Here is a 26,502-nt window from a genome sequence, read left to right on the forward strand (position 1 = left end):
ATCTTTCGTTGCAAACTCTCATCAATTTTTCTTTTCCGTCCACACCTAGGGAGGTTAGCCGCAGTGCCATGGGCTTTACACTTATTGATGACACTGCACACGGTAGACATAGGAACATTCAGGTCTTTGGAGATGGACTTGTAGCCTTGAGATTGCCCATGCTTCCTCACAATTTTGCTTCTCAAGTCCTCAGACAGTTCTTTGGTATTCTTTCTTTTCTCCATGCTCAATGTGGTATACAAAAGGACACAGGACAGAGGTTGAGTCAACTTTAATCCATTTTAACTGGTTGCAAGAGTGATTTAGTTATTGCCACCACCTGTTATGTGCTACAGGTAAATAACAGGTGCTTTTAATTACACAAATTAGAAAAGCATCACATAATTTTTCAAAGGGTGCAAATACTTTTGTCCGGCCCATTTTTGGAGTTTTGTGTAAAATGACAATGATTTAATTTTTCTTTTTCATTCTCTTTTGTGTTTTTTTCATTGCAAGCAAAATCAATGAAGGTAGTAATACCAAAGCATTTGTAATTGTAATCATTTTCTGGGAGAAATGGAGCATTAGCTGACAGAATTGCAGGGGTGCCAATAGCTTTGGCCAGCAGTGTAAAAGCATGCATCACCCAAAAAATGTCAACACTATTAAAAAAAAAAAAAACGTATGTGATAGACCGCGCTCGGGTGGGGGGTCCCGGTGCCGGGAGTGGCGATGGGGCGGCGTAGGGTCGGTCAATAACGGGCTTACACTCACAAGGGATTTACACGATTACTGGGTTCTTGATCGCAGAGCTGATTTGTGTACACAGTACCCCTTTCAATCACTTAGCTTATAGACTCCCCCACCCCCGTCCCCCTCTTTCCCTGGTCAACAGGCCCCCCACATGGTGTCAACCGAAAATACTTCTAGCTGACGATAGCACCAGCATATTAGTAGTTAGTGTAAACGTTCAATGTATTTCTTGTTGTTTGTTTGTTTGTGTTTTTCTTTCTTCTCTTGTGTTTCTTTTCTTCTGTTCCCCCATAACCCATTCCTGTTCGCTGCTTTGTAATAATAAAAGAGGTATGTTGAATGATCACAAAGGGAGTATGTCATACTCTCAATGTGAAACATTAAAACTGTTCAGACCAACCGGGCACTTAGACTTCCATTCAAACAGCTGAACAGGACAGGTTTTTTAAAAAAAAAAACAAAAACAAAAAAACGAGACTTCAGCGTCGTAAAGTCGAAATCAATTAAGTCGGGCACATCATAACACGGGGACTATCTGTATTTACGTCCAGCCTTGCACAAACACATTCAAGCACCAGAAGGTGGTGCTACTGCCATGCAATGCAAAGTGTTCATGCACGTCACAGTGAAGGTGGGCAGTTGTTGCAGGACTGAACCCTCTAACCGTTCGATCACTGGATGGCCTCAGTGCCCTTCCAATGTATAACAACTCTTAGACGGATAAAGTGTTAAGATATGTAAAGAAAATAGACTTAGACACTGTTGACAAACGGTAAATATTTTTAAAAAATGGCAGAGAGGTTATTAGGAGAATATAATACCTTAATAGACAATATCCTGGTCATGAAGTTTGTAGTTGCAACAGAAAAACTGCAAAGTCAACAACTATACACATATTGAACTCATGCCTATGAATATCACGAAACACCTTTTCCACAGACTTTTTTGAATATCAAAAAAAGATCAAAAAGATTTATTCTAGTAATTCCATTCAAAAAGAGAAATATCCAAGTATTGATGTCCCCAATCTGATCACGTGATCGGAAATCGAGGCCGATCACTTAATTTTTAGAAGATTGGAATCAGGTGAAAAAGATATGGTTTTTAAAATTGATTTATTTTTAAGTTTTAACTCATTGGCTGCCGTTGACGCTGATAGTCTGATGTCGTATCCATTTTGACTGGGAGGGCCAGAGGCCATCATTCGATCGCTACCGGCCCCCCAGTCAGATGCCAATTTAAATAAACTTAACGTCTGTCGCTGTCAGTGGGAGTTAATGAGGTAAGGTCTACAAGCAACAAAATAATCCAGAGGTGTAGTGATAAGGGATGTCAAGATCCGATCAGATGATCTGAAATTGGTCCGGAGCTCGTAATTTTTTAGAAGATCGAAATTGGGTGAAAAAAATTGCTTTTTTAAAAGATTTGTTTGTATTCAAGAGCTACAAAGTAACAAAAAAATAAGATGTACAAAGATATCGTCAAAAGAAGCAAAAAAAAAAAAGAGTGTTTTGCACTATGCAACAATTTTAGAAGATCGGAATCAGATTTAATGTTTTTTCTTTGCTACAAAGCAACAACATAATCTAAATGGACCAGGATATTGTCAAAAGAAATTTTAAAAAGTAAGTTTTGTCCTAAATTTTCAAATAAATGAATAAATTGCCAAGGTTCGGATCGGTACTCGGTATCGACACATTCTCAAAATCAGGTGACATGAACTCGGGTTTAAAAATATTTAATCGGGACAACTCTAATTTCAAGCACTTACTATTATCAATAATAATAGCATTTTAAAATCATATCGGATAATATCGACATCTGTTTTTCTTTATCGGTTTTGGGCCAAAATGCATGTTGCCTTCAAGGTGAATGTAGAAGCCTTCTGCCTTTGTACAAAGGCTGGTCACAGCTCCTCCTTATTTTTCACAGAATGTTTATTTGGAAAACCTTGAATTTGTTACGTTTATCATTATCAAAGCATCCAGTTGGGCATGACAATATAATTTGTGAAGTCCACAACCGCATATATTGGTATCAGTTTGATATCGAAATCGGATATTTGGAGTTGTCATTATAGGACAACTCTATTGTTGACCTGACAGTTGTTCAAAAGCAAGGCTGCAAAAACTAATCAATTAAATCGATTAATAAATTAGTTGCCCAAAAAATTTAATAATCGCTTTTTGCTGACAGCTCAGAGCATTCCCGTTTGCGTCCTTGCTATGTGAAATGTGGTGCTGTGCACACCCAAGTGATAGGCACAAGAGAAAGCTAGTTCACTGCTACACTCAGGTTGGTTTGCGAAATCAATAATATTACGAACTGTCGAGTGTAAGATTGTGTTTTGTGTTGGTAGATCCAGTGTGCCTCCATCAGCGGTGAGTAAATGAAGCCAATTGTATTGTTTGTATTCTTTGTTGATGGGATGTTACTACTTGGCATGGAGCTCTAAGCCAGTTAGCGATTACGCTAATTAGTTTCTTAAGTGTCCATTTGTATTGTGTTTTGGAAATGCATTTTAGCACTTGAGTTATTGTTTTATTGTAAAGTTTCATTTCTTTTTTTAATGAAAACCACCTTCAAGTGAAATTGTGACGGTAATTGAAAAAAGTTAATTTGTCAGGTTAATCCATTAATCGCTTATTTATTGCTTCGTCCGATTAATCGATTATAAAAATCATCTTTAGTTCCAGCCCTATCCAAAAGACAAAAAAGGTGGGCAAGCAATATGGAAATCAAGAAAAAATGGAATTACTGAAATAAATCAACGTTTTTGTCATATTTTACTTTTTTGATCAGCACCTGTACGTGCAGTCAGCAAGAACCAAGCAGGAATTGTGATTTTTGAAAGTGTTCATGTTATCACGGGACAGCAATCAAAGTCAAAGATAGTGAACCCACAATATACAATGAACATTAGAACCCCTTATATTGCCTCGGCCCAATGAAAACCATGCATCTGCCATTCTGCCACATACATATTTCTCTTTTACAAGTAACAGAACTTGGAGACATGTAGACAACATAAGATTTTGAATAATACTTGATAAACACCTGCATTCATATGTTTTACCTTCAGCATCACTTGGCCTTGGCGAGACATCGCTGCTCAGCTCGTCTTGATTGTGGGCACGGCATGCACCGGCATCCAGCTGCTGCAGCATGGTGGGGCACAACTCCTGTAAGCCCCGCCCGTCCAAACGAGACTGCTCACCCATGCTGTAGATGGCTAGCTTGTCCTCGGGCAAGCACTGGAAAAGGCAACAAAAAAAAAACAAAAAAAACACTAGGCCTGCAAGCAGGACTGAACGGGCCCTCGCGATCTAGCGCAACTCGGACGTCACGCAACTCGGACTGTGTGCAGGTCAGGGCGGTGGCAGATCCTCCTCTCTAATCATCTCATTAGAACCTAACATGCTCGAAAGTCGCCTATTTACATTCCCACACCCAAGAGATAAAAACCCCTATTGGAGAGAGTACTACAAAAAAGGAGCCACTACTGAGCTGTGCAGCCAAGCCCTTATTCAAAACTAAAATTAATCTTCTAACTGGGCCAATTCGACCAAGTGTGCCAACTATTGTGGCTCTATAAGCTGCCTGAGTCTCTGAAAAAAAATATTTCCTTTAAATGGCGGACAAAGGGTCGTCACGGCAACAGACAGAGACACGTGGACATGGGCCGTAAATAAGTATTTTAATAGGTCTTGAAACTACAATGACCAACCTGAAAAGAACTGGACATGTATTGGAAAAACGAGTGACTTTCTATTGCCACTAGTTGGCGCTGTAGGGTTGATGCAAATGACCCCTACAAGGCCCTTCAGGGTATGACTCTCAACAAGCACGGGAAGTTTGGCGCAGATATGTTGTATATCTGCCGAGTTATGACTGTTCAAAGTTTTTGGAGAGAAAAATTGTTGACAGTCATTTTCACTTTCCTGTTTGGACCCCTCCGCTTCAACGAAACTTCAATATTTTTCATCAGGCACCTGAACACAGGTCTTAAGGCTTCCCTTTTGCAGGTTTGAGGTAGATTGATTTTTTCCCTTTAGAGGAGGAGTGTGTCCCGTAAAAAAGGGCATTTCCTGTTCCCACTAGGAGGCGCCAGGCACAAATGGTAAATTTTCAATCCAGTCCTGCTCAGGCTAGTATACCTCACACACATGCCAGATTTAAAATAGATTGAACGTTGTATGAGGGAGTTATCAGTCATTTTCCGAATTCGGTGTTTTGGCGAAAAAATGGCCGACTTTGGCACCCCGCCCAGGTCAGGCCCGTGAATGAAAACACACCATTTTTATAACTTAAGATTTCATATGCCTCATGAACAGGCTCGCCAATTTTGAGAATGATCAAACTAATTCCCTAGGTGCCAAGGTGTAAAATGTGCACACTGTAAATCGATAAAAATTTCACATTCAATCCAAAATACCCGATTTCCTGTAGGATTTGGAATGTGTGTGCAAGAGACTTTTTGGAGCAGTTTTGCACAAAGTTTTGACTCTCCAAATTTCATCACTCTATGTTAGAAAAACCTAAATGGAGAGGCCTTTTTGAAAATTTCAAGGGGGCGCCACTGAGCCATTTTGTTAAATTTTTTCGTAACGTTGCAAGATTATCGAACGTTATCCAAAGCCGCATGTATGTGCAAATTTTGGTGAGTTTTTATGCATATTCAAGCCTCCAAATGTAAACTCTTACTGTGAACCCATGAAAATTTCACATTCGATCCAAAATACCCAATTTCCTGTTGGATTTGGAATATGGGTGCAAGAGACTTTTTGGAGCAGTTTTGCATAAGGTATCTACTCCCCAAATTTCCTTGCTCTATGTTGAAAAAACCCAATAGGAAAGGCCTTTTTTAAAACTTCTTTCTTTCGCCACTAGTTGGCACTGTAGAGTTGATGCAAATGACCCCTACAAGAACCTTCAGGGTATGACTCTCAACAAACACGGAAAGTTTGGCGCAGATATGTTGCATATCTGCCGAGTTATGACTGTTCAAAATTTTTGGCGAGACAAATTGTTGACGGTCATTTTCACTTCCAGTTTGGACCTCTCCGCTTCAACGAAACCTCAATATTTTTTATCAGGGACCTGAACACATGTCTTGAGGCTCCCCTGAAACAGGTTTGAGGTCAATAGATTTTTTTCCCTTGGAGGAGGAGCCTGTCTCGTAAAGAAGGCCATTTCCTGTTCCCACTAGGGGGCGCCAGGCCTAATGGGTAATATTTCAATGCAGTCGTGTTCAGGCTGGGATATCTCATATACATGCTAGAAATGAAAAAGATTGAACGTTGTATCACGGAGTTTTTAATCATTTTCTGAATTTGGTATTTTGCCCAAAAATGGCCGACTTTGGGACCACGCCCAGGCCCGACCCTTGAGTGAAAACACACCATTTTGAAAACTTAAGATCTCATATGTCTCCTGAATACTCTGACCAATTTTGAAGACGATCCAACTATTTTCTTCAGCGACAAGGTCTCAAATGTAAATCGATAAAATTTCACATTTGATCCAAAATTTCCGACTTCCTGTTGGATTTGGAATATGGGTGCAAGAGACTTTTTGGAGCAGTTTTGCACAATGTATCGACTCGCCAAATTTCATCGTTCTACGTTGAAAAAACCTAATAGGAAAGGCCTTTTTGAAAATTTCAAGGGGGCGCCACTGAGCGATTTTGTTAAATTTTTTTGTAGATTATCAAAATTTACGCAAAGTTGCATGTATGTGCAAATTTTGGTGAGTTTTTGTGCATGTTCAGGCCTCCAAATGTAAACCCCAACTGTGAACCGATAAAAATTTCACATTTGATCCAAAATATCCGATTTCCTGTTGGATTTGGAATATGGGTGCAAGAGGCTTTTTTGAACAGTTAGGCATAAGGTATCTACTCCCCAAATTTCATTGCTCTACGTTGAAAACCTGAGAGGAGAGGCCTTTTTGAAAATTTTAAGGGTCAAGGGGGCGCCACTGAGCCATTTTTTGACATTTTTTCAAAACGACACAAGATTATCGAAATTTACGCAAAGCCGCACGTATGTGCAAATTTTGGTGACTTTTCGTGCATGTTCAGGCCTCCAAATTGGCCATTTTCATTTGCCCTGAAAAAAGAAGAATAATAATAATAATAATAATAATAATAATAATAATAATAATAATAATAATAATCCTTTGCAAAACAATAGGGCCTTCGCACGTCTAGTGCTCGGGCCCTAATGAGTAATCTGACAAGGTTTGATGGAACTTGGTTGTAAGTCATGTGAACTGGGGGTGACCTTCAACCTGATCACTTTGCGTTCTTGGCAGCACATTAAAAGTATCTGGCTAGCCGGCCAATCCGCAGCGACATTAAGAGGGAGAAATATGCGGTAACCTGTGCTTCTCCCTGTGAGAGCTGAAGCTGCAATTAAGAGAGGGGACCGCCACGTATACTAAATTGAATCAGTGAGATAAATCATCTGCGGTTTTTCCAGTAGGTCCTCACACTACAATTGGTAAACCAAACTAGAAGATGCTTTGCTCTTCGATGGGTAACTTTCTATTAGGGGTGTGACAAAATATCGAAATGGTGATGTATCGTGATACTTTGTATCTTAAGGTTATCGATATGCACCTGCCAAGAATCGAGATATCGTTTTAAAAAGGTGTCAATGTTAAAAAACAGGAACCAACAAGTTGCTATCAAAATCTTCAACTATAAAAGTGTCTCAGTTAACTCTATGGCTGCCATTGATAGCGCTCGACGCCCAATCCATTTAGACTGGGAGGGTCGAACGAATGTTCATTCGTTCAAAACCAGAGAATTCACAGTACTGTTTCTGATTCCCAGGCCATTTACAAGTCAATTTCTGTTCATTTTAGTGCATTTACAGGTTGCTTCCTGTGTAGTTTGAGTCGCTGCCTATTCATTTGGGAGATTCCTGTGCCATTTCCTGTTCCATAACCCAAAGTTAACAGGAAGTGACTCATAAAGCGCCCCGAAATCAACAGGAAGTGACTCAAAAGCAATCAACTAATGATCTGAAATGCCCCAAAATTACCTCTTGTTTACCATTACCATTGGCTGCCACTGATGGCCATAGACGTTCAATCTGTTTGAAGTGGGAGGGATGGCAGCGACCCCCCCCCTCCCCCCAGTTCAAATGGATTGGATGTCTACTAGTGGTAAACTCATTCCAATTCACAACAGAAGATTTTTTGTCTGTTTATTAGTCGTTTTGTAGACTATCTTAGGTTGATTTCCTGACCAATGTATCGATAATCGTTGTATCGCCATATCGTGAGATCATTGTTATCGTAAGCTTTGTATCTCAAATCGTATCGTATCGTGAGGTACCAAGAGGTTCCCACTTTACTTCCTATTGATTGTGGAGCATTTTCAGGTCACTTCCTTAAGTTAATAACTGGATTGGACATGTAGCACCGTCATTGGCCTTCAATGACGGTGCTACATGTCCAATCCATTTACTGGGAGTGGTGAATGAACGAATTTGGGGCATTTTGAGGCATCCGTTCATTCGCTCTTAAACATGAGCACTCACAGCCAGTCCTTACAATTTAAATGAATTCGACGTCTAACAATGTCAATGACAGGCAATGAGTCAATTCTGGGTCACTTCCTTGTTCATTGAGTTAAAGGAAAATTGGAGGCCCTGAATTACATGCAACGTATATGAATTAGTTCCTAGCTCTTTCCCACTGTCATTCAAATGAGCACGAAGTACGACAAGTAGTAGTAGTGAAGTAGTAAAGTAATGTCAATAAATTTTTATACCTTTAAAAATTGTATTTAAGACATTTATCAAGATTTTAGGAGAATTCTAGACATTTTAAGGCCTTAAATTCAAAAGATTGGATTTAAGACTTTTTTTAAATACATTTTAAGACCCCGCAAATACCCTGCACTTCTTGTGAACATTTTCTGATTATTTTTGGGCATTTATGGGTCACGTCTTGTAGATTTTGTGTTTTTTCAGGTCACTTCCTCTTGATAGTAGGTCATTTTTTTCCCCATTGGAAAAGAATGGGACCATTGAAAATTAATGGGGATGATTTTGTCAAATTTTGGTAGAACTTTACCTCTTTGGCGAAAACTGTATTCATCTTCATTTCCTGATTTAAAAAAAATTTTAATTATGTGAATTGGATAAAGTATGGAGGATGAAATACATTTTGAAATTCAGGAAATGACTGGGGCTTTTTTTTTAAGCAAAACGTTTTTGCTGCAACTGTAATTTTCAAGGTTTAAATCAAAAGAGGCTACAGTGATGGCCAAAAATACTGGCACCCCTGCAATTCTGTCAGATAATGCTTAATTTCTCCCAGAAAATGATTGCACAAAATTATTACAAATGGTTTGGTAGTAATATCTTCATTTATTTTGCTTGCAATGAAAAAACACAAAAGAGAATGAAAAAAAAAAATCATTACCATTTTACACAAAACTCCAAAAATGGGCCGGACAAAAGTATTGGCACCCTTTGAAAAATCATGTGATGCTTCTCTAATTTGTGTAATTAACAGCACCTGTTACTTACCTGTGGTATATAACAGGTGGTGGCAGTAACTAAATCACACTTGCATCCAGTTAAAATGGATTAAATTTGACTCAAACCTCTGTCCTGTGTCAATGTGTTTACCACATTGAGCACGGAGAAAAGAAAGAAGACCAAAGAACTGTCTGAGGACTTGAGATGCAAAATTTCTCAAGGCTACAAGACCATCTCCAAAGACCTGAATGTTCCTGTGTCTACCGTGCATAGTGTCTCCAATAAGCCCATGGCACTGGGGCTAACCTCCCTAAATGTGGACGGAAAAGAAAAATTGACGAGAGATTCTCACGAAAGATTGTGTGGATGGTGGAGAAAGAACCTCGACTAACATCCAAACAAGTTCAAGCTGTCCTGCAGTCCGAGGGTACAACAGTGTCAACCCGTACTATCCGTCGGCATTTGAATGAAAAGGGACTTTATAGTAGTTTACCCAGGAAGACCCCACTTCTGACCCAGGGGATCAAAAAGCCAGTTTGCCAAAACTTACCTGAGAAAGCCAAAAACGTTTTGGAAGAATGTTGTCTGGTCAGAAGAGACAAAAGTAGAGCTTTTTGGGAAAAGGCATCAACATAGCGTTTACAGGGGAAAAAAACGAGGCCATCTAAGAAAAGAACACGGTCTCCATAGTCAAATATGGCAGGCAGAGATTCCCTTATGTTTTGGGGTTGCTTTGCTGCCTCTGGCACTGGACTGCTTAACCGTGTGCATGGCATTATGAAGTCTGAACACTACCAACAAATTTTGCAGCATAATGTAGGAATGTGAGAAAGCTGGGTCTCCCTCAGAGGTCATGGGTCTTCCAGCAGGATAATGCCCCAAAACACACTTCAAAAAGCACTAGAAAATGGTTTGAGAGAAAGCACTGCAGACCTCTAAAGTGGCCATCAATGAGTCCAGACCCGAATCCCATAGAACACCTGTGGAAAGATCTGAAAATGGCACCCTTCAAATCTCAGAGACCTAGAAGAGTTGGCCAAAGAAGAATGGTCTAAAATTCTAGCAGAGCATTGTAAGAATCTAATTGATGGATACCGGAAGCGGTTGTTCAGTTATTTTGTCCAAAGGTTCTGTTACCAAGTATTAGGCTGAGGGTGCCAATACTTTTGTCTGGCCCATTTTTGGAATTTTGTGTAAAATGATAGTGATTTAATTTTTTTTCCATTCTCTCTTGCGTTTTTTCATTGCAAGCAAAATAAATGAAAATATTACTACCAAAGCATTTGTAATTGCAATCATTTTCTGGGAGAAATTGAGCATTATCTGACAGAATTGCAGGGGTGCCAATACTTTTGGCCAGCACTGTATGTTGCGTGAATTTTTGGAACGTTTCGAAGTTGAAACTGTGGGAATTGGTCAAAGTGCGGTCAAAGTAGATGAGAAAAAAAAATATATTATGTGTAGGGGGTTTTGATTCTTTTGAATGATCTGAATCCGCTCTTTTCAAGAGTAATTCGAGTCAGTCTGCTTCAATATGAACTTTTGACCCATAAGGAAGCAACCAGTTTGCTTTACTCTCACCTTGGATTTGTTTATCTTAGGTGATGTAGTCGTAGCTGTGATATCTGGATGTACCGCATCAGCTTCACCGTCGCCTTGACCCTGGCTGAGGAGGGCCAATAGGGAACGCAGCTGTGGCACCGTGATGGTGCTGTTGTCTCCATGACGGGCCAACAGGTCCTTCAGAACCTGCGTGGGGGACTGGCTCTGAACATCCTCCTGAGCTGTTACAGGACAAAGCAGAAGGGCCGAGGCCAGGACCAAGATAGACGCCGACCGGAGGATGCTGGAAGCTGTCTGGCCGTGACGGCAGAAGGTCAACATGGCTGCTGCACTGGCAGGACTTCTATCTGCAGATAAGAATGGGAATGTTAGAATAGATAAAGGCTCTAACAAAAGAAGTGACATTTTATAACCTCCTGTAATGAGACATGAAAATCTACGGGACAAATTGTGTATTTTCACAGACATAAAAAAATCTGAGTTTGACATCCTTATTTTGGAGGCAGCAAAATTATTGCAAAAATAGCGTCACTGTTCTCATGTCACTGGCTTCCCAGGTGAGGAGTTTACAGAATTAACAGAAACAGCAGACCCAGAGAGTTGAGATTTGTGACTAATGATAGCTAGTAACCAGGGGTGTGACTAGACCTAATACAATACTGAGGCACAGGCGAGCGAGCAATTTTTTTTAGCACTCATCTGTCATAAAAAGTCAAAAATAGCACTTGAAGCTACATATAAACAGACCAAAATGCAAGTTTCTGTAAAAAAGGGATGTTTTTTAGCCATCAGTATTCAAAATCAAAATTGGGACATCCCATGATAGTAAATTCACCTCAGCTCATGCTCATCAACTTCATCTCTCCTTCAACTCTTCCTAAACTCCGCTGCTCTACTTTGTCTGGACAGAAATGGGGATATATCACTGTAACAGTTGTGCAATTCATCAATGTTTCTCAACTAGTAGATTGCGACCTAAAAAGTAGTTTATGTTGCCTAGGTGGGTTACCTACTTTACCCTTGCTTATATATTCTTGCTGCGAGCAAAAAAAACTTTCTGACAGTCATTTGCAAGAGTAATGCTGTATGAGTCAAATAGAAATAAAAAAATACATTTTGTTACAGATTACAGGGACTGCAGTAACAAATGCTTGTAAAACAACTGGAAATTATGATGAGCACACATACAACATTGTTAGAGGTTATATCCCAAAGGTAGGCAATTAATTCATACAGGTTGATTCTATTCATTTTAGTCATATAAACAAATAGCAATAAATAGATGTCACATTCGGCTGCTTGTCAATTTTCTCATTTCAATGTGTGGGTGGTATTCCCTGGACGCAGGTGAATCCAATGCTCATCAGCTGCGTATTTAAACGCAGGCAACCCAAGCAAGGGTGCTGAGATATTATTATTAACTTGCTGATCGCCATTTGACACTTGTGCTTTCGAGGCTCCTCGGATTTGCTAGCTTGTTCATCAGCTGTTTTTTGTTTTGTGATTCCTCTACCTTGTGCAGGTATTGAGTGTGCTCATTTTTGTTATCTCATATGCTCTCTGCCCACCGCTTAGTTTAGTGTTATTTGATCCCCGTCAACCTATTGTCACGGACCCATTTAGTTATTCCCCCTTTTCCGCGATCCCATGTTTGTTTTGTTGTTATTAATAAACCCTTGTAAGCATCCCCTAAATTGTTGTCTGCTCTTGAGTCCAATCTTGTATTCCGAATTCACGGATCGTAACAATAGAATCTGTATTGATACAGTTCAAATACCACATATCATATCAACACAATATTAGACAAAGCTCTTAAATGAGAGCTTCTGACTCAAATCGCATTTAACTGTCAATGTATTCATAGCCAGTTACCTAAGATAAGGCAGCTAATCTGCAACTTCAATTTGCAAAAAATGTTTTTGACCGAAGTTAACTGCCTGATACGTAAAGAGTAAAATTGAAAAATTTAAATTCACAATTCATGGGAATAGGCAACCAACCAAACATTAACACAGAGGTAAAAACAAACAACAAGGATGGGCAGTTTATCTGGCACTAACCAGTAAAGCAGGTGGGAAGATGTCATTTGCACTGTAGACTGTATAATTGGCAGTTTGGCACACGCACCGTATTATTGATGCTGCATTCACGTGTTGTGGGAATAATCGAAAAAATGATTCTCTATTACATGGTGTCTATAAAAAGCGCCAAACAGTCACTCAACTTGTGATGTATCGTTGCCACATTACAAGACACTGCCCTATTTTGTAGCAACCATGTTTTTTATCCCACATTACCACTCACACATTAGAACACATCAGAACAATTTTCCAACTTGGGAACTCAGATCTGCCCATACACATGAACGCAGCATATCTGTTCAAGGTGCTTCGCGGAAGTATCAACTCATATGCCTATCACAGCCAAAGTTACGTGCATAAATTACCATATGAAGGGGCCAACTGCAGTTTGTGTATACGGCGTGAGTAGGGTAATATGACCATACTAAATAGGTACACTCTGTAGATTATGCTATGTAGACTTAAAACCTTTTTATTTAATTAATAAATGTTATTTATTTTTTGTATGGGTGAAATTTATACTGGGGCACTGCAGATCAATACTGGGGCAGGTGCCCCAGTGAAATATGTCTGGGACGCCCATGCTAGTAACTCAACAGAAATATATTTAACTCAAATTATTGGGTTCACGGACTTATAGGAACAGATAAATGGTAAATGGAAGTTCTTATATAGCTCTTTACCTACATTGTTACAATGCCCAAAGCGCTTTACATTATTACACATTTACCCTTTCCCGCAATCATTCCCACACCAATGGTGCTGCTACCATGCAAGGTGCTGCCAACCCATTGGAGGCAAGTTACGGTTCAGTGCCTTGCCCAGGGGCACTTCGACAGTGGGCAGTCGTAGCCGGGAATCGAACAGCTGACCCTTCGGTCCCAGGACAACTCAGGCTACCAACTGCGCCATGCCGATAACACCTGACCTTCATGGAAAAGGGCCGCTCAAAGTATTCAAATATCCTAAGTATCAAAGGATTGTATTGAGTATCTTATCCTAACATAATTTACCCTACAAAAAGTGGACTGACGACTTCTATAAAGACAGAGAGCTACCACTTATAAATAGTATACTGTACAACCCTTCTATCCTATAGCATTCCTGAAGTTGATGGCCAACTTGAGTGACATGAGCGGGAGGAACCATCACTCATCTATCCGACTAAGGTACCATTTCACAAACTCACGCCCCTGTAATGGCATCATGCCAAAACCTAATGTACTCTCTTCAAACATACGAAAGAAACATGGATTAACACTCGACAAACAGGCTCATTCAGTCGCAAATGAGAGGTTCAGCCTGGGCGGATAGAGAGGAGGTGATCTCACCACTTCCGCAGGGTGGACCAGGTAGGACACAGCACACAAAAAGTACCACTCACCGGCGAGTTGACAAAAACACTGGAGGAGGAAAGGACGAGCGAATGCCTGCTTTCCGCAAGCAAGAAACACAGTCAAAACTCCTCCTCTGCAACCACATGGGTGCATTCCTACACCATTTTGAGAACATTTTTAGAGCCTGGGGAAGCACATTACATTTTTGGGGAAAGTCTTTTCTTGGAGATGAGCTGTATTTTACTTTCACGTGTGCAAATTACAACCAAAAACAAACCAAGAACACCATGGGCGCCAGACACATTGAAATGAATCCAAATTTAACAGCAGTTAAGTGCCTGGAAGCACTGAAAAAAGAAAAAAAAAAACGTTCTGCATAACATTGGATGAATGACTACGGTCACTTGTAGTTACATTTAATCAGGCTCGCGATCGAAACATCTAAGTTTTACACTGCCAAGTAAAACCAGTTGCGGGTACTGAAATCCCCCAGGGAAAAAAAAGCACATAACCTGTTTCAATAGGTAACGCACGAATGCTGTTTTTAGACCGCAAGGGGGTCAACATAGAAGCGCGCTTGCATGCAACCCATGCTAATACTGCTTTTTTTCTGCCGGTAATCTTTCAAAAAAGAACATGCCGAGTAAACCCTGCAGCAATGGAACTTGAAGAAACGACCCTAGACATTACGACATGTGAAGGATGTTTTCTTTATAAGTTTCCTGAAGCCAAAAACTCAGAGGAGTGCGGACTTGTGCGGACGTCCAACAATTTCAAATGAACCTTGATTGATGACCACATATTGTAGAGTCTACAAGGACAACACTTACCTGGTGATAATACACACCCAGTAGGAAAACAGTACATTATTTTGAATTATCATACCCACCTGGACGGCAAGAACTTTATGTAAAATAAATTTGTCCGAGAGTTTAAGAGGACGCGCGCCGTTAGCATTAGGCTTCGAGTTATATTTAGCATGTGATCATTCAGCACAGACCACAGTACGTCACATGAGTGCTACGATGCAGGCTGTAACTACACATAAAATGCTACACATTATGAACATGTAACGAAAACTATGGCGCATTTTCGTCATGTCAGATGAAAACTGGCTTTAATCTCGTTATGTTTTAGTCTCCCGAGACACATTTTTAGCTTTTTATGGTCTAGTCGTCATGAAAAAATTGTTCGTCGAGAAACTAAGACAAAAACAACACTGTCCAACACAAAGTACAGACATGTCATCTCGAAAGGCAAATTCAAACAAAAATGGAATCGGGAACAACAGTTTCTTGCTAAATCCAAACTTTCTTTCTGCTGCTCGATTACCGTTCTCGGCTGCATATTTCACTACTTGCAGCTTGTAATTTGCAGAGTATGATTTTCTTTTTGGTGCCATTTCATTCCGCCCTTCTAACTTGGTTTTAAAAGTTACCGCCAATGTCGGCCTTTGTTGTGAAATTTACAGGTAAAATGATATAATCAATGTGTAAATAATTTCACACATAAGTCCCTCCAGAGTATAAGTCACACCCCTGGCCAAACTATATAAAAAACTGCGATTAGTCTGAAAAATATGGAATCAGAAATGTCAGGAACACTTTGCAAACATTTCAAGATTCAAGTTAAAATATTCAGAGATATGTTTCTTTCGATAGTACACTTAAGTGCCACATGCTTACTTACTGCAGACGCTAGGCGCTAGCTAGCTGAACATCACATTTCCGATGGACAACGACAGATACCAAATGACGGCTCTTAAGTTTTAAACAGTTGGGGATGAAAAGTTCATGCTGGACTCTTAAGGTCACCGTTCGATCAACAATGATGACAACACGCAAATACACACGATGAATGTCATTATTCCAGTCAGCATGCCCATTTGTGTGTGACCGTTCAAGAGTCCAAGGCCTGTTTGGAGTAGAACAGCTGATAACAAGGACACTAATGGTAGATACCAGACCTAAAAAAACACTACATAACACTTTTGAGAGGCATGACATATTGTGTGCGAATTTTGGTGGAAAATATCTAAATGAAAAGGTTAATGGGATTTTTAAGATAAATAAATAGGATTTGTTTAATGTTGTAATATACAGCGTATTGATATAGGCGATGAAAAATATATTGTGATGGATTTTCTTCCTTACTCATTTCTCTTGAAGGCTTTGATGGAAAACTAAAAAAGAAATCAAGTTAATGCCTTAAACCAGTGCTTCTCAGTTATTTTCTGTTACGTCCCCCCCAGGAAGATGTAAATGTTTCGCACCCCGGCAAACTCTCTGCCGCCACTGTAAATAGTATCGTTTGTCACCAACATTCAGGATTGAAATACAAAAGCTAAATCATAATGTATTTAGCTAAATTTATGCACTTTGATTGACATAAGTCACCAGAAATCACATCAGTCACAAGCCAGTTGTAATGCTTTCCTTGATTACTGCGCTGATTGTGATCCCTGATCATCGAGCAATGAACTTAGTTGCACTAAGCCACATTTATCACTCAAACACATCTATTCAAAATACATCTGGCTAAGCACGTCCTCCAAGTCTCCGAGTAATTGTACGTCAATGACACTGAACGCTTGGACTCTTAATTTATGAGTCAGTGAACAAAATACCTGAATGACATCACAATACTACAGGAATTAAAGACAAAACTTTCACAATACTACAGAAACACCAGAAAAGTCCAGCTGCGATCGTTCCATTGATTTTATCAAGCATCATTATGAAGATAAAAATAATGTCTGAATGTCTGTCTTTAACTCATTGGCTGCTATTGACAGCGATAGGGTGTCCAGTCCACTTGACCCTTCATATCAAATGGACTGGACTTCGTCAAAACTCTTAAATTCTCAGCAGAAGGATGAAAAGAGCACATTGGATGTCTAACATTGTCAACAGCACTGAAAGAGTTAAGCAGGCTTCATTCTTATCATTGTCTACACACAACAAGAACATTTCCGAGAAGGCAACCGCAGACCATCCTACCTTGAGCTTCGGTGTCTCGTCTAGTCACTCTGGATGCACGGAATTCAATGTGACAAAGGCGAAAAATAATCACGTTTTTAAGATGGGCGTGTTTACTGCCAAACAAGTTCTGAGAAGGTCAGATGCTGCCAGCAGAGTTGGCAGGATTACAAAATTGCTCCACGGTGAAGAAACTTTGATTTTCGAGGAATGTTGAAGATGCGATTATTTGATGGAAACACTGGTATAAATTTATAGAAGCAGCTCTCAGTTTCAAAAGGACTTGTGACCTCTGTGTCAGTGCTTCATCTTGTTTTTATCCTACTGGGCTGCCAGGTGATTAAGTGACACCCCCTTAATTATAAGGGTCACTTTACAGTCACCATCAGCAGGACTGACATTGTGCTGTTTCAGCAAACACATTGTATTCCACACAAAGGTACACTCATTATACCAGCATCACCTCAGGCTTAGGGCTTGGAGGAGCATAGATTTGGACAGAATGAAGACTTTTAAGGATAATTTATCGGAAAATAATAGGAAAACTAGGTCATTTTGGATGTTTAAATGACCACCATGTATTTAGGGCTTTAAATAACGCAGACAGGTGTCTCAAAATGAATTGTTTTTCTTAATAAAAATGTTCATAAAAACAAAATCAAATTAAATACTGATAACTCATATTAAGATACAGTCCTTAAAGGTGAACATTTTACATACAAAGTGTATAGGTATCTAAACAAAAAAAAAAGTTCAACATTACATAATAAAGGGATAAGTTTCACAGATTGACCTGAGATGTTATCACATTAAAGCTTGATATGTTTAACCATCAGCCTTCATGTTAAACAAAACAAAACAAAGCAACTCATTTAGGTTCAGGTCACTGGCGCCTTCTTTTTAAATCTAAAATACGGTATATTTATAGGTAAATTGAGGGCACGTAGACTGTGTAGTGCTTTATCGACACAATCAGGTTGCTCAAAGCGCTTTACAGAGGCTCACATTCACTTCATTCAGGAAGCAGGAGGAGAAATATGTGACAATGATGGGGGGAGGGAAGCCTTGAAAACCGCCTCAGTTACCAAAAAAATGACACAAAGGGAGTCTGGTTACTGTTGTATTGCAAGGTTCACCTGTGTACTGATCGGTAATTTGAACAGATCATGACAAGGAAAAATATGTTTGTGGTTATTTTGTTGTAAAACCCCAATCAGATCACGTGATCGGAAATTGGGCCTGATCATGTCATTTTTAGAAGATCTTAACTGGGCACTGGCCAGAGTTCCTAAAGGCACTGGATGTTGTGGGGCTGTCATGGCTGACATGTCTCTACAACATCGCATGGACAACGGGGAAAGTGCCTCTGGATTGGAGGACCGGGGTGGTGGTCCCTCTTTTTAAGAAGGGGACCCAGAGGGTGTGTTCCAACTATAGAGGGATCACTCTCCTCAGCATCCCTGGTAAAGTCTATTCAGCGATGCTGGAGAGAAGGGTCCGTCGGAAGGTCCAATCTCGGATTCAGGAGGAGCAGTGTGGCTTTCGTCCCGGCCGTGGAACAGTGAACCAGCTCTACACCCTCGGCAGGGTCTTCAAGGGTGCATGGGAGTTTGCCCAATCGGTCTACATGTGTTTTGTGGATTTGGAGAGGGCGGGGAGTCCTGTGGGGGGTGGGAGGGAGCAGGAGATTGACAGGCGGATTGGTGCAGCATCTGTAGTGATGCGGACTCTGTAGCAGTCCGTTGTGGTGAAGAATTATTTGAGCCAAAAGGCAAAGCTCTCAATTTACCAGTCGATCTACGTTTCGTGACTGAAAGAACAAGCTCCCGGATACAAGTGGCTAAAATGAGTTTCCTCCGCAGGGTGTCCGGGCTCTCCTTTGAAATAGCGTGAGAAGCTCAGTCATTTGGGAGGGACTCAGGGTCGAGCGGTACTCCTCTGCGTTGAGAGGAGCCAGTTGAGGTGGCTCGGGCACTTGGTTCAGATGCCTCCTGGACGCCTCCCTGAAGAGGTGTTCCGGGCATGTCCCACCGGCGGGAGACTCCGGGGATGACCCAGGACTTGCTGGAGAGTCTATGGCTAGGTTCATACCACAGGTCTTCATGCACAAATCCGATTTTTTGTCATATCTGCTTTTTGGAGTGCCCGTTCAGACTGCCTTTGTCCATTGAGCCCGTTCAAGTATCACGCATGCGCACTAATTCGCAGTCCGAGATGCGCTGAGGAAGCTGACACACATGCGCAGGAGCATCAAAACAAATGACCACACATGCTGGCTCAACGTCTTTCATTGGTGATCATATTTTGATTTCCAAAAAGAGGACACAAATAACAGACATAAATGGTCCCCGTTTAGTCTTATATTCAAAGTTTAGATGGATCGATAGCATGCACGCACTGTCCGTGCATGACACGCACACATAAGGTTAGGGTTAGGTTAGGCCAGTTTGCCCAGACTCTCGGCCGTGTAAGCAATCTTGAAATATTGAGAGAAAACAGAGCATTCTCAGGCTCATCCTCAACCAATGTTATTTTTTCATGACTTTTGTCAAGCCCAACCTTTCCTCAAAAGCCGTGTTCAAGGCAAGCTAAGCGCTATTGCACAGCATCACCACTACAGTACCACGCTGTCTCTCTCGCTCTTTGACTATGTAATTGCTCAATCAATTCCGATTTGGAAGACTTGACAGTTCAGACCACTGCAACATTCTGGCAAAATGTGTCCCAGATCGGATTTAAACCACATACGAAAGTGACCCAGATTGGATTTGAAATGGTCCACTTCTATGCGAATTGTCCCGTTCAGACAGTCAAGTTAATGCCTCACTCGAGCCGTAAAAACACAAAAAAATTGGATTCGTGCATTAAGACCTGCAGTATGAACCTAGCCTTAGTCACTCGGCTGGCCTGGGAACGTCTTGGGATCCCGCCAGAGGATCTGGTTGAAGTGGCTGGGGAGAGGGAAGTCCGGGCTTCCCTGCTAAAGCTGCCCCACCCCCACCCCCCAGCGATAATGGATGGAATGGATAGATGTAATTGGGTGAAAAAGATTGGGTTTTTACAATGCATTTTTTAATTTCTATTCATGAAGTGTAAACTCATTGGCTGCCATTGATGATGATAGACATCCAATTGTTGACAAATTTATGGCAAGTTTAAAGTTAAGACGTATCAATTTAGTAGTGACAAAGGTTTCCCCAAGAAAACATGCAAAGCCTGGTGGTAAAAAAAAGCCCACTTGTGGCCCACCATGATTTGACAAAAAACAACAATCAGATAAATATGGGACAATCTTTCCCTCACCGTCACTGACCCACCACCACACCTGTCATGCTGAATGATGTTGCAGGCAGCATAATGTTCTCCACGGCATCTCTGGATGCATTCACGTCTGTCGCATGTGCTCAGGTTGAACCTGCTTTCATCGGTGAAGAGCACAGAGCCAGTGGCGTAGTTGCAAATTCTGGTGGTCTATAGCAAATGCCAATCGAGCTCTACGGTGCTGGGCATTGAGCACGGGGCTCACTTCAGGATGTTGGGCCCTCAGGCCATCCTCATGGAGTCCGTTTCTGATTGTATGACCAGAACCATTACATATATTGACAAAAGATTTGGGGATTTTTTTTGTCTTTGTAGGTCAAAAATGTTGATTATAATTATCAGTGAAGAAAACAACAGTTTGGACATTATGGTGTCCTGAAAAAGGGACCCAATCAGGCCATTGTGACCATTTTTTTTTTTAAATATAAAGGCAACATCAAAGTCATGCAAAATCGGAGAAAATAGGCCCGGACCTTAAAGTGCCAAAATAATTCATAAACGTTGTTTTCACTCAACTTAAATCCCAATGAATCTTAAAACAAACCATTGCTGGTCACTTTTGAAAGCCAACAAACAAACGAAAAGCACAAACATGACCTAAGGGTAAAACCAGGTAACACGGAGGCTGTAGATGGATGTTGTGTTGTGTGACCTTTTTTTCTACACATGGTGCAGGTTGGATTAGTGCAAGTAATCTAATAACAAAACTGAGACAAAATGTGTAACAACTTAAACTGCTAACAGAAAAGTGAAAACAAAATACACATCCTGTTCATAGCCAAAAAAATTCACTGCACTAGACAGGAATTGTCAGTGAAATGGCAGAGCGGGAACAGTTCTGTTCACATATCGACCATTTTGCTTTCCATTGCAGCTTAAAAAGAGGTTAAAATCTGTATACTTTTTATACTTTAGTAGCACTGTTTTAGCCTGGCGGCAGTGCAAGACAAGCTTGGTGGTCCACCAGGCTTATAAATGGGTGACGGTTCGGTGCAGGTTCAGTAGTACAGGAAAAACAAAAAGGCTTTTTTCTCACAGCACTTGAAAGTTAAGTTTGTATACATATGTATTTTTTATATGTATACATACATATTTATATTTGGGTGATCTACAGTTGGGCCCGATAATATTTGGACAGTGACACAAGTTTTGTTATTTTAGCTGTTCACAAAAACACATTACGAAATACAATAATATAATCAATATGGGTTTAAAGCGCACAATCTCAGATGCAATTTAAGACTTTTCATATCCAAATCGGAATAAGGGTTTAAGAATTATAGCCGTTTAAACTCTTTATACCCCTTTTTCAAAGGATCAAAAGTAATTGGAAAATTGACTCTGAGGGCTGGAATTGACTCAGAAGGCTTCTCCCACGTTAACCTGTCATCAGTTAAGTATTAAAAAGGTCTGGAGTTGATTCCAGGTGTGTCAATTTGCAACTGGAAGCTATTGTTGTGACCACACATCATGCGTTCAAAGGAGCTCTAAATGGAGGTGAAGTAGAGGATCCTGAGACTGAAAAAACAGAAGTAATCCATGAGAGAGATAGCAGAAATTCTTGGAGAAGCCAAATCAATAGTTTGGTACACCCTAAGAAAAAAAGAATGCACTGGTGAGGTTGACAGTTCAAAAAGGCCTGGTCCACGGAAGACAACAGTGACGGATGACTGCAGAATACTCTCCATGGTAAAGAAAAATCCATTTACAACATCTACAGAAGTGAAGAACACTCTCCAGGAAGTAGGTGTATCTGTCTCTAAGTGTACAATAAAGAGAAGACTGAATGAAAGTAAATACAGAGTGTTCACAACAAGGTGCGAGCCATTCATCAGTCCCAAAAATAGAAAGGCCAGACTTGACTTGGCTTCCAAGGGCACTGGGTCACTGGTGGTCATTGGTGACATTACAACAGATAAAAGTAGCCGGATGAATTCTGAAGTATACAGGGATATACTTTCTGCTCAGATTCAGCCAAATGCTGCAGAGTTAATTGGAAGCCGCTTCACAGTGCAGATGGACAATGACCCAAAGCATACAGCAAAAGCAACCCAAGAGTTTATTAGGGCAAAGAAGTGGAAAATTCTACAATGGCCAAGTCAATCTCCAGACATCCCAATTGAGTATGCATTTCACCTGCTCAAGACTAGGCTGAAGGCGGAAAGACCTACAAACAAGCAACAACTCAAGGCTGCTGCAGTAAAGGCCTGGCAAAGCATCAAGGAGGAGGAAACCCAGCGTTTGGTGGTGTCCATTGGTTCCAGTCTTCAGGCAGTGATTGCCTCCAAAGGATTTGCAAACAAAATATTGACTACAAAGTTTTTGGTTTAGATTATGCTTAATTGTCCAATTACTTTTGAGACCCTGAAATGTGATGTATTTCTAAGAAAATGTATACAATTCCTTAATTTTCTGTCATATGTTGTTGTTTGATCACTTTAATTAAACATTACAGTCTGCACTTAAACTCTGGTCTAGATATTTTATCTCAGGTCCAATGTGTTTGAATGTAGAGCCCAATTTATGAAAATTGTGTGTATGAATGTAGGTGATAGATCACCAGTAGGTGGATGGGGATGTAGTGTGAAGCGCTTTGAGAGCTTTGAATGTGGAACGACGCTATACAACTATAACTCCATTTAGCATCCACTTACCACTAAAAGTGCATCAATACATAAGATTTGTAAATGTAAAAAATAAAATAAAATAAGAGGATGCTGACATGAGTCTGCATTCCCCCCAGATAATCAGGTAGTTACATCCCTGTTTACAGTAACTGCTTGCTGTCTGGGTAGCTATATCCTTAGGTCATTTAAACAAACTATTTGACTATGACCTTAATGTGTCATGACAACCACATGTAGCGTTTTTTAAAGCAATGATTGTTGAGTAATGACTATTACAACAAAGAAGGAATTTATATTGACTTCCATGTAATGACATTGTTGTTCACTCATTTCAAAGGTTACAAAAGAACGCTTTGTAAAAGTGTCGCCGCTGAATGGACTACAATCACTTGAACATTTTTTTTTTTTTTTTTTTTAATAATAGCTATTTTTTGGCAAAGCTTTGCTTTGATAATTTATGAATTTAAGTTCACGAACCTCCACGATGGCGCTGTGCGGCTAGTTTAGTGAGCAGGTAGCGTCGATTAGCTTCGTCTTTCATTAGCTTTCCTACCTTGCCCGCGGATGCTGCCGAAGAAGCAGCCTGACGTCAGCTCCAGCCACGGCAGCAGTCCCTCTGACAGGCCGGCGATATCACATTCAGCTTCCAGGCGAAAGATGTCAGATAGCGGTGATGGTGGGATTTGGCCGCTTCATTTTCTCTCTTCGCACTCTCACTGACACATAAAAGCACGAAACGAGTGAAGGCGCCTGGTGGACAACGCTGGAGTCAGGTTCCGGCGTAACGTGACACGCACGCCCCGTGCGATTTCCTCGGGTATTGCAACATCTGTCACATACCCCAAAAGAAAACGGAGACTAGTATTATTTATGCTTTATATTATATATATATATGTATATATACATACATAATTATAAAATATTCTAGAGGTGTTTAAAATTAAATATTCATGTCGAGCAAAATGAGGGCTCGTCCGGGATTTGAACCCGGGACCTCTCGCACCCAAAGCGAGAATCATACCCCTAGACCAACGAGCCACGTTAACTGTGTGATGCAGATATCATAAGTAAGACACTATTATGTCGTGTAGTGTCAACTTTGAATGTAGTCCTCCAAATAATTATTTGTGTAATAGTCAGAATTCAGTAACTGTTTGTTCAGTAAATGTTTATACCCCCTCCCACAAATGCATGAACAACAAATTAGCAAAAAATATTTATGGGAATATGCCAAACAATACTAAACTAAACCTACTGTTTTAATGTTCAGTTATGGAGTAGACTTAAACAGGCAGTGGCATCAAGCCGTTTCATGCCTCAGAAATCTATACAACTAAAAAAAAGTGCATTGCATACATTCACTTGCGTCATCTTCTTCAACAGCAGTAGCAATGTGAACATCTAAAATGTTGGTCGATATTATGACACGAAAATTATTGTCCATACGGGGGAGGGAAGCTGTAGACACAGTATATGGCGTGCAAGGAACGAAAAAGTACATTAGCGCTAGAGTGTAGTGTACGTCATCAATAGTCGCCGTCGCGGTATTGCGTCAATAAGGAAAAGTGGACACGAATTTATTCATATGTCACCCTGTCCTACGTTCAAAAGACATTATTTTTCCCTGTCATTTCCCCGGAGTGTATCCAAATTAAGGTTGAGGAAAGGTAGCATAATGGTCACTAAAAGAGTCGACTTTTCGAATCAGGACTGTAGCTTCAAGTGGTGGACGCCATCTTTGTTTTCCTGTGGACTTCGCAGTTCGCATACGCAATGCATGTGTCAGCCAATCACATCCACCTTTCCCGACATGTGACATAGCGTCAACCGGAAGTGGATGTAATTACGGAAGTGTTCGGTGTATTGTAGTAATAGCGCCGTTCCCTCCAGAAATCTGGTTTGCGAGTCCTGAATCGGAGCCCGAGTCTTAATACTGTATGTAGGAGCGCTGTTTTACACCGCGACCAGGTAAGAAACTCACCACATGGCCTGCGCATTAATTTTACGCCGCTTTCTCGTCACTTGATGTCGAAAAATGGTCATGTTAGCTACTATGGGCTAACGCGACATCAGTGGCATACAATTATTCGACTCGTTTCCGTAATATATTTGGGACAACGATGAGAGAGAAAAGTATCACGTTTTAATATATGAGACGTCCGTAGTAGTTTGTTTGCCGTGATGTTGCTACATGACGTTTAAAGCATCTTAGCGTCTTATGGAAACTAAAAATGACTTTTCTGATTCTAGTTATGTTATGACAATTCTAGCAGTGGAAAATATACCTTCAAATAAAGTCTGTTACTTAAAACTTAACAACTTAAGACGCTTTATCTTTCAAAAAATTATTGATCCGAAATGCCCCAAAAAGCATTTTAAATGAAACATGAAGTACTCTCCTTAATTTACTCACACTCAATGAGGAATTTGGGCTTGTCCAGTTGAACACATAACTAGTTTTCTTTTGTATGAATGGCAACAGGTGATAACTGGTTAATCGTACCTTCCGCCATCTGGCATAAAGCGTGTTATTGTTCTGCCTGTCCGTACATCACTGGAATAGTTAGATGAGGAAAGATAAATTATTTGTCATATATCAGTAATATTCAGATACTGTAACTTCACAGTCACACATGATTTTTTGCAGCTTGTTATTTTTGGGAATCACTTGATTTATACACCGTGGCATCAATTATGTTAGGAATTAGAGGTCAACCGATATTGGATTTTAAAATGTCGATACTGAGATCTAAAAAAATTTTTTAGCCGATTGCCTTTATCCAATGCCAATTTTGCAAGCCGATATTTGAGGCTCATGTACCTTTTTATAAGAGCAAGTAGTAGATCACAATGTTACAGAAAAAAATTTGTTTTTGTTCCTGGCTTGTAATCATTTTTTTGTGTTGCTTGGGTCCAAACTAAATTAAAAAGTACCACAAAAAGGGTAAACGTTTGGTTTTGCTAAAATTACAGGCTATTTTGAAAATTTCTGATTTTCTGTCCTAGTTATGCAGAAAATATTTGTTAAATGTAATTTCTTCATGTTTCAGGTCAAACTAAGTCTATTAAATAAGTAGGAGGAAAATGTACATATGCAGTATTTATATTGAGGATGCAACAATACTCAGTTTTATTTTGAACTGTTCGATCGCCCTCTTCGATTCAATACACAAAAACATTCGATCCAAATGAAATGCTTTCAAAATGTATTTTCTGAATTTATTTTTGTCGTCTCTCTCGCTAAAATGTCCGGCGCAGTTTTACCTTGAAAAAACAAACTCTGCTGCTAGCAGCCCCCTCCTCCACTCCTCCCCCAAACTGCCCGAATGGTGAAAGGTGTGGCGCACGTCGATCATTGCTCGTGA

General features: G+C 40.3%; 2 protein-coding genes and 1 non-coding gene across 4 annotated transcripts in view; 1 reads left to right on the forward strand and 2 right to left on the reverse strand.

Annotated features, from left to right (window-relative positions):
- Positions 1-23,947, reverse strand: part of slc39a14 (solute carrier family 39 member 14) — a 44,218-nt gene extending 20,271 nt beyond the window's left edge. The window contains exons 1-4 of one of the 2 annotated variants that reach the window (XM_057831909.1): positions 23,691-23,947; positions 11,629-11,694; positions 10,812-11,140; positions 3,809-3,986 (exon numbers count right to left, since the gene is read on the reverse strand). In XM_057831909.1, coding sequence (XP_057687892.1) covers positions 3,809-3,986; positions 10,812-11,114 — 481 coding nt within the window. In that variant the 5' untranslated portion in view covers positions 11,115-11,140; positions 11,629-11,694; positions 23,691-23,947. The remainder of the gene's footprint in view (positions 1-3,808; positions 3,987-10,811; positions 11,141-11,628; positions 11,695-23,690) is intronic. The other variant, XM_057831908.1, reaches the window with a different exon arrangement.
- Positions 23,948-24,103: 156 nt separating this feature from the next.
- On the reverse strand, positions 24,104-24,175 carry trnap-ugg (transfer RNA proline (anticodon UGG)). The gene has a single exon. It is a non-coding gene; the product is annotated as a tRNA-Pro (tRNA).
- Positions 24,176-24,955: 780 nt separating this feature from the next.
- Positions 24,956-26,502, forward strand: part of LOC130913830 (STAM-binding protein-like A) — a 31,243-nt gene continuing 29,696 nt past the window's right edge. The window contains exon 1 of the mRNA XM_057832717.1: positions 24,956-25,105. The gene's annotated coding sequence lies outside the window, so the exon portion shown is untranslated. The remainder of the gene's footprint in view (positions 25,106-26,502) is intronic.

The sequence above is a fragment of the Corythoichthys intestinalis genome, chromosome 3, assembly GCF_030265065.1.
Source record: "Corythoichthys intestinalis isolate RoL2023-P3 chromosome 3, ASM3026506v1, whole genome shotgun sequence".
Classification (NCBI taxonomy): Eukaryota; Metazoa; Chordata; class Actinopteri; order Syngnathiformes; family Syngnathidae; genus Corythoichthys; species Corythoichthys intestinalis.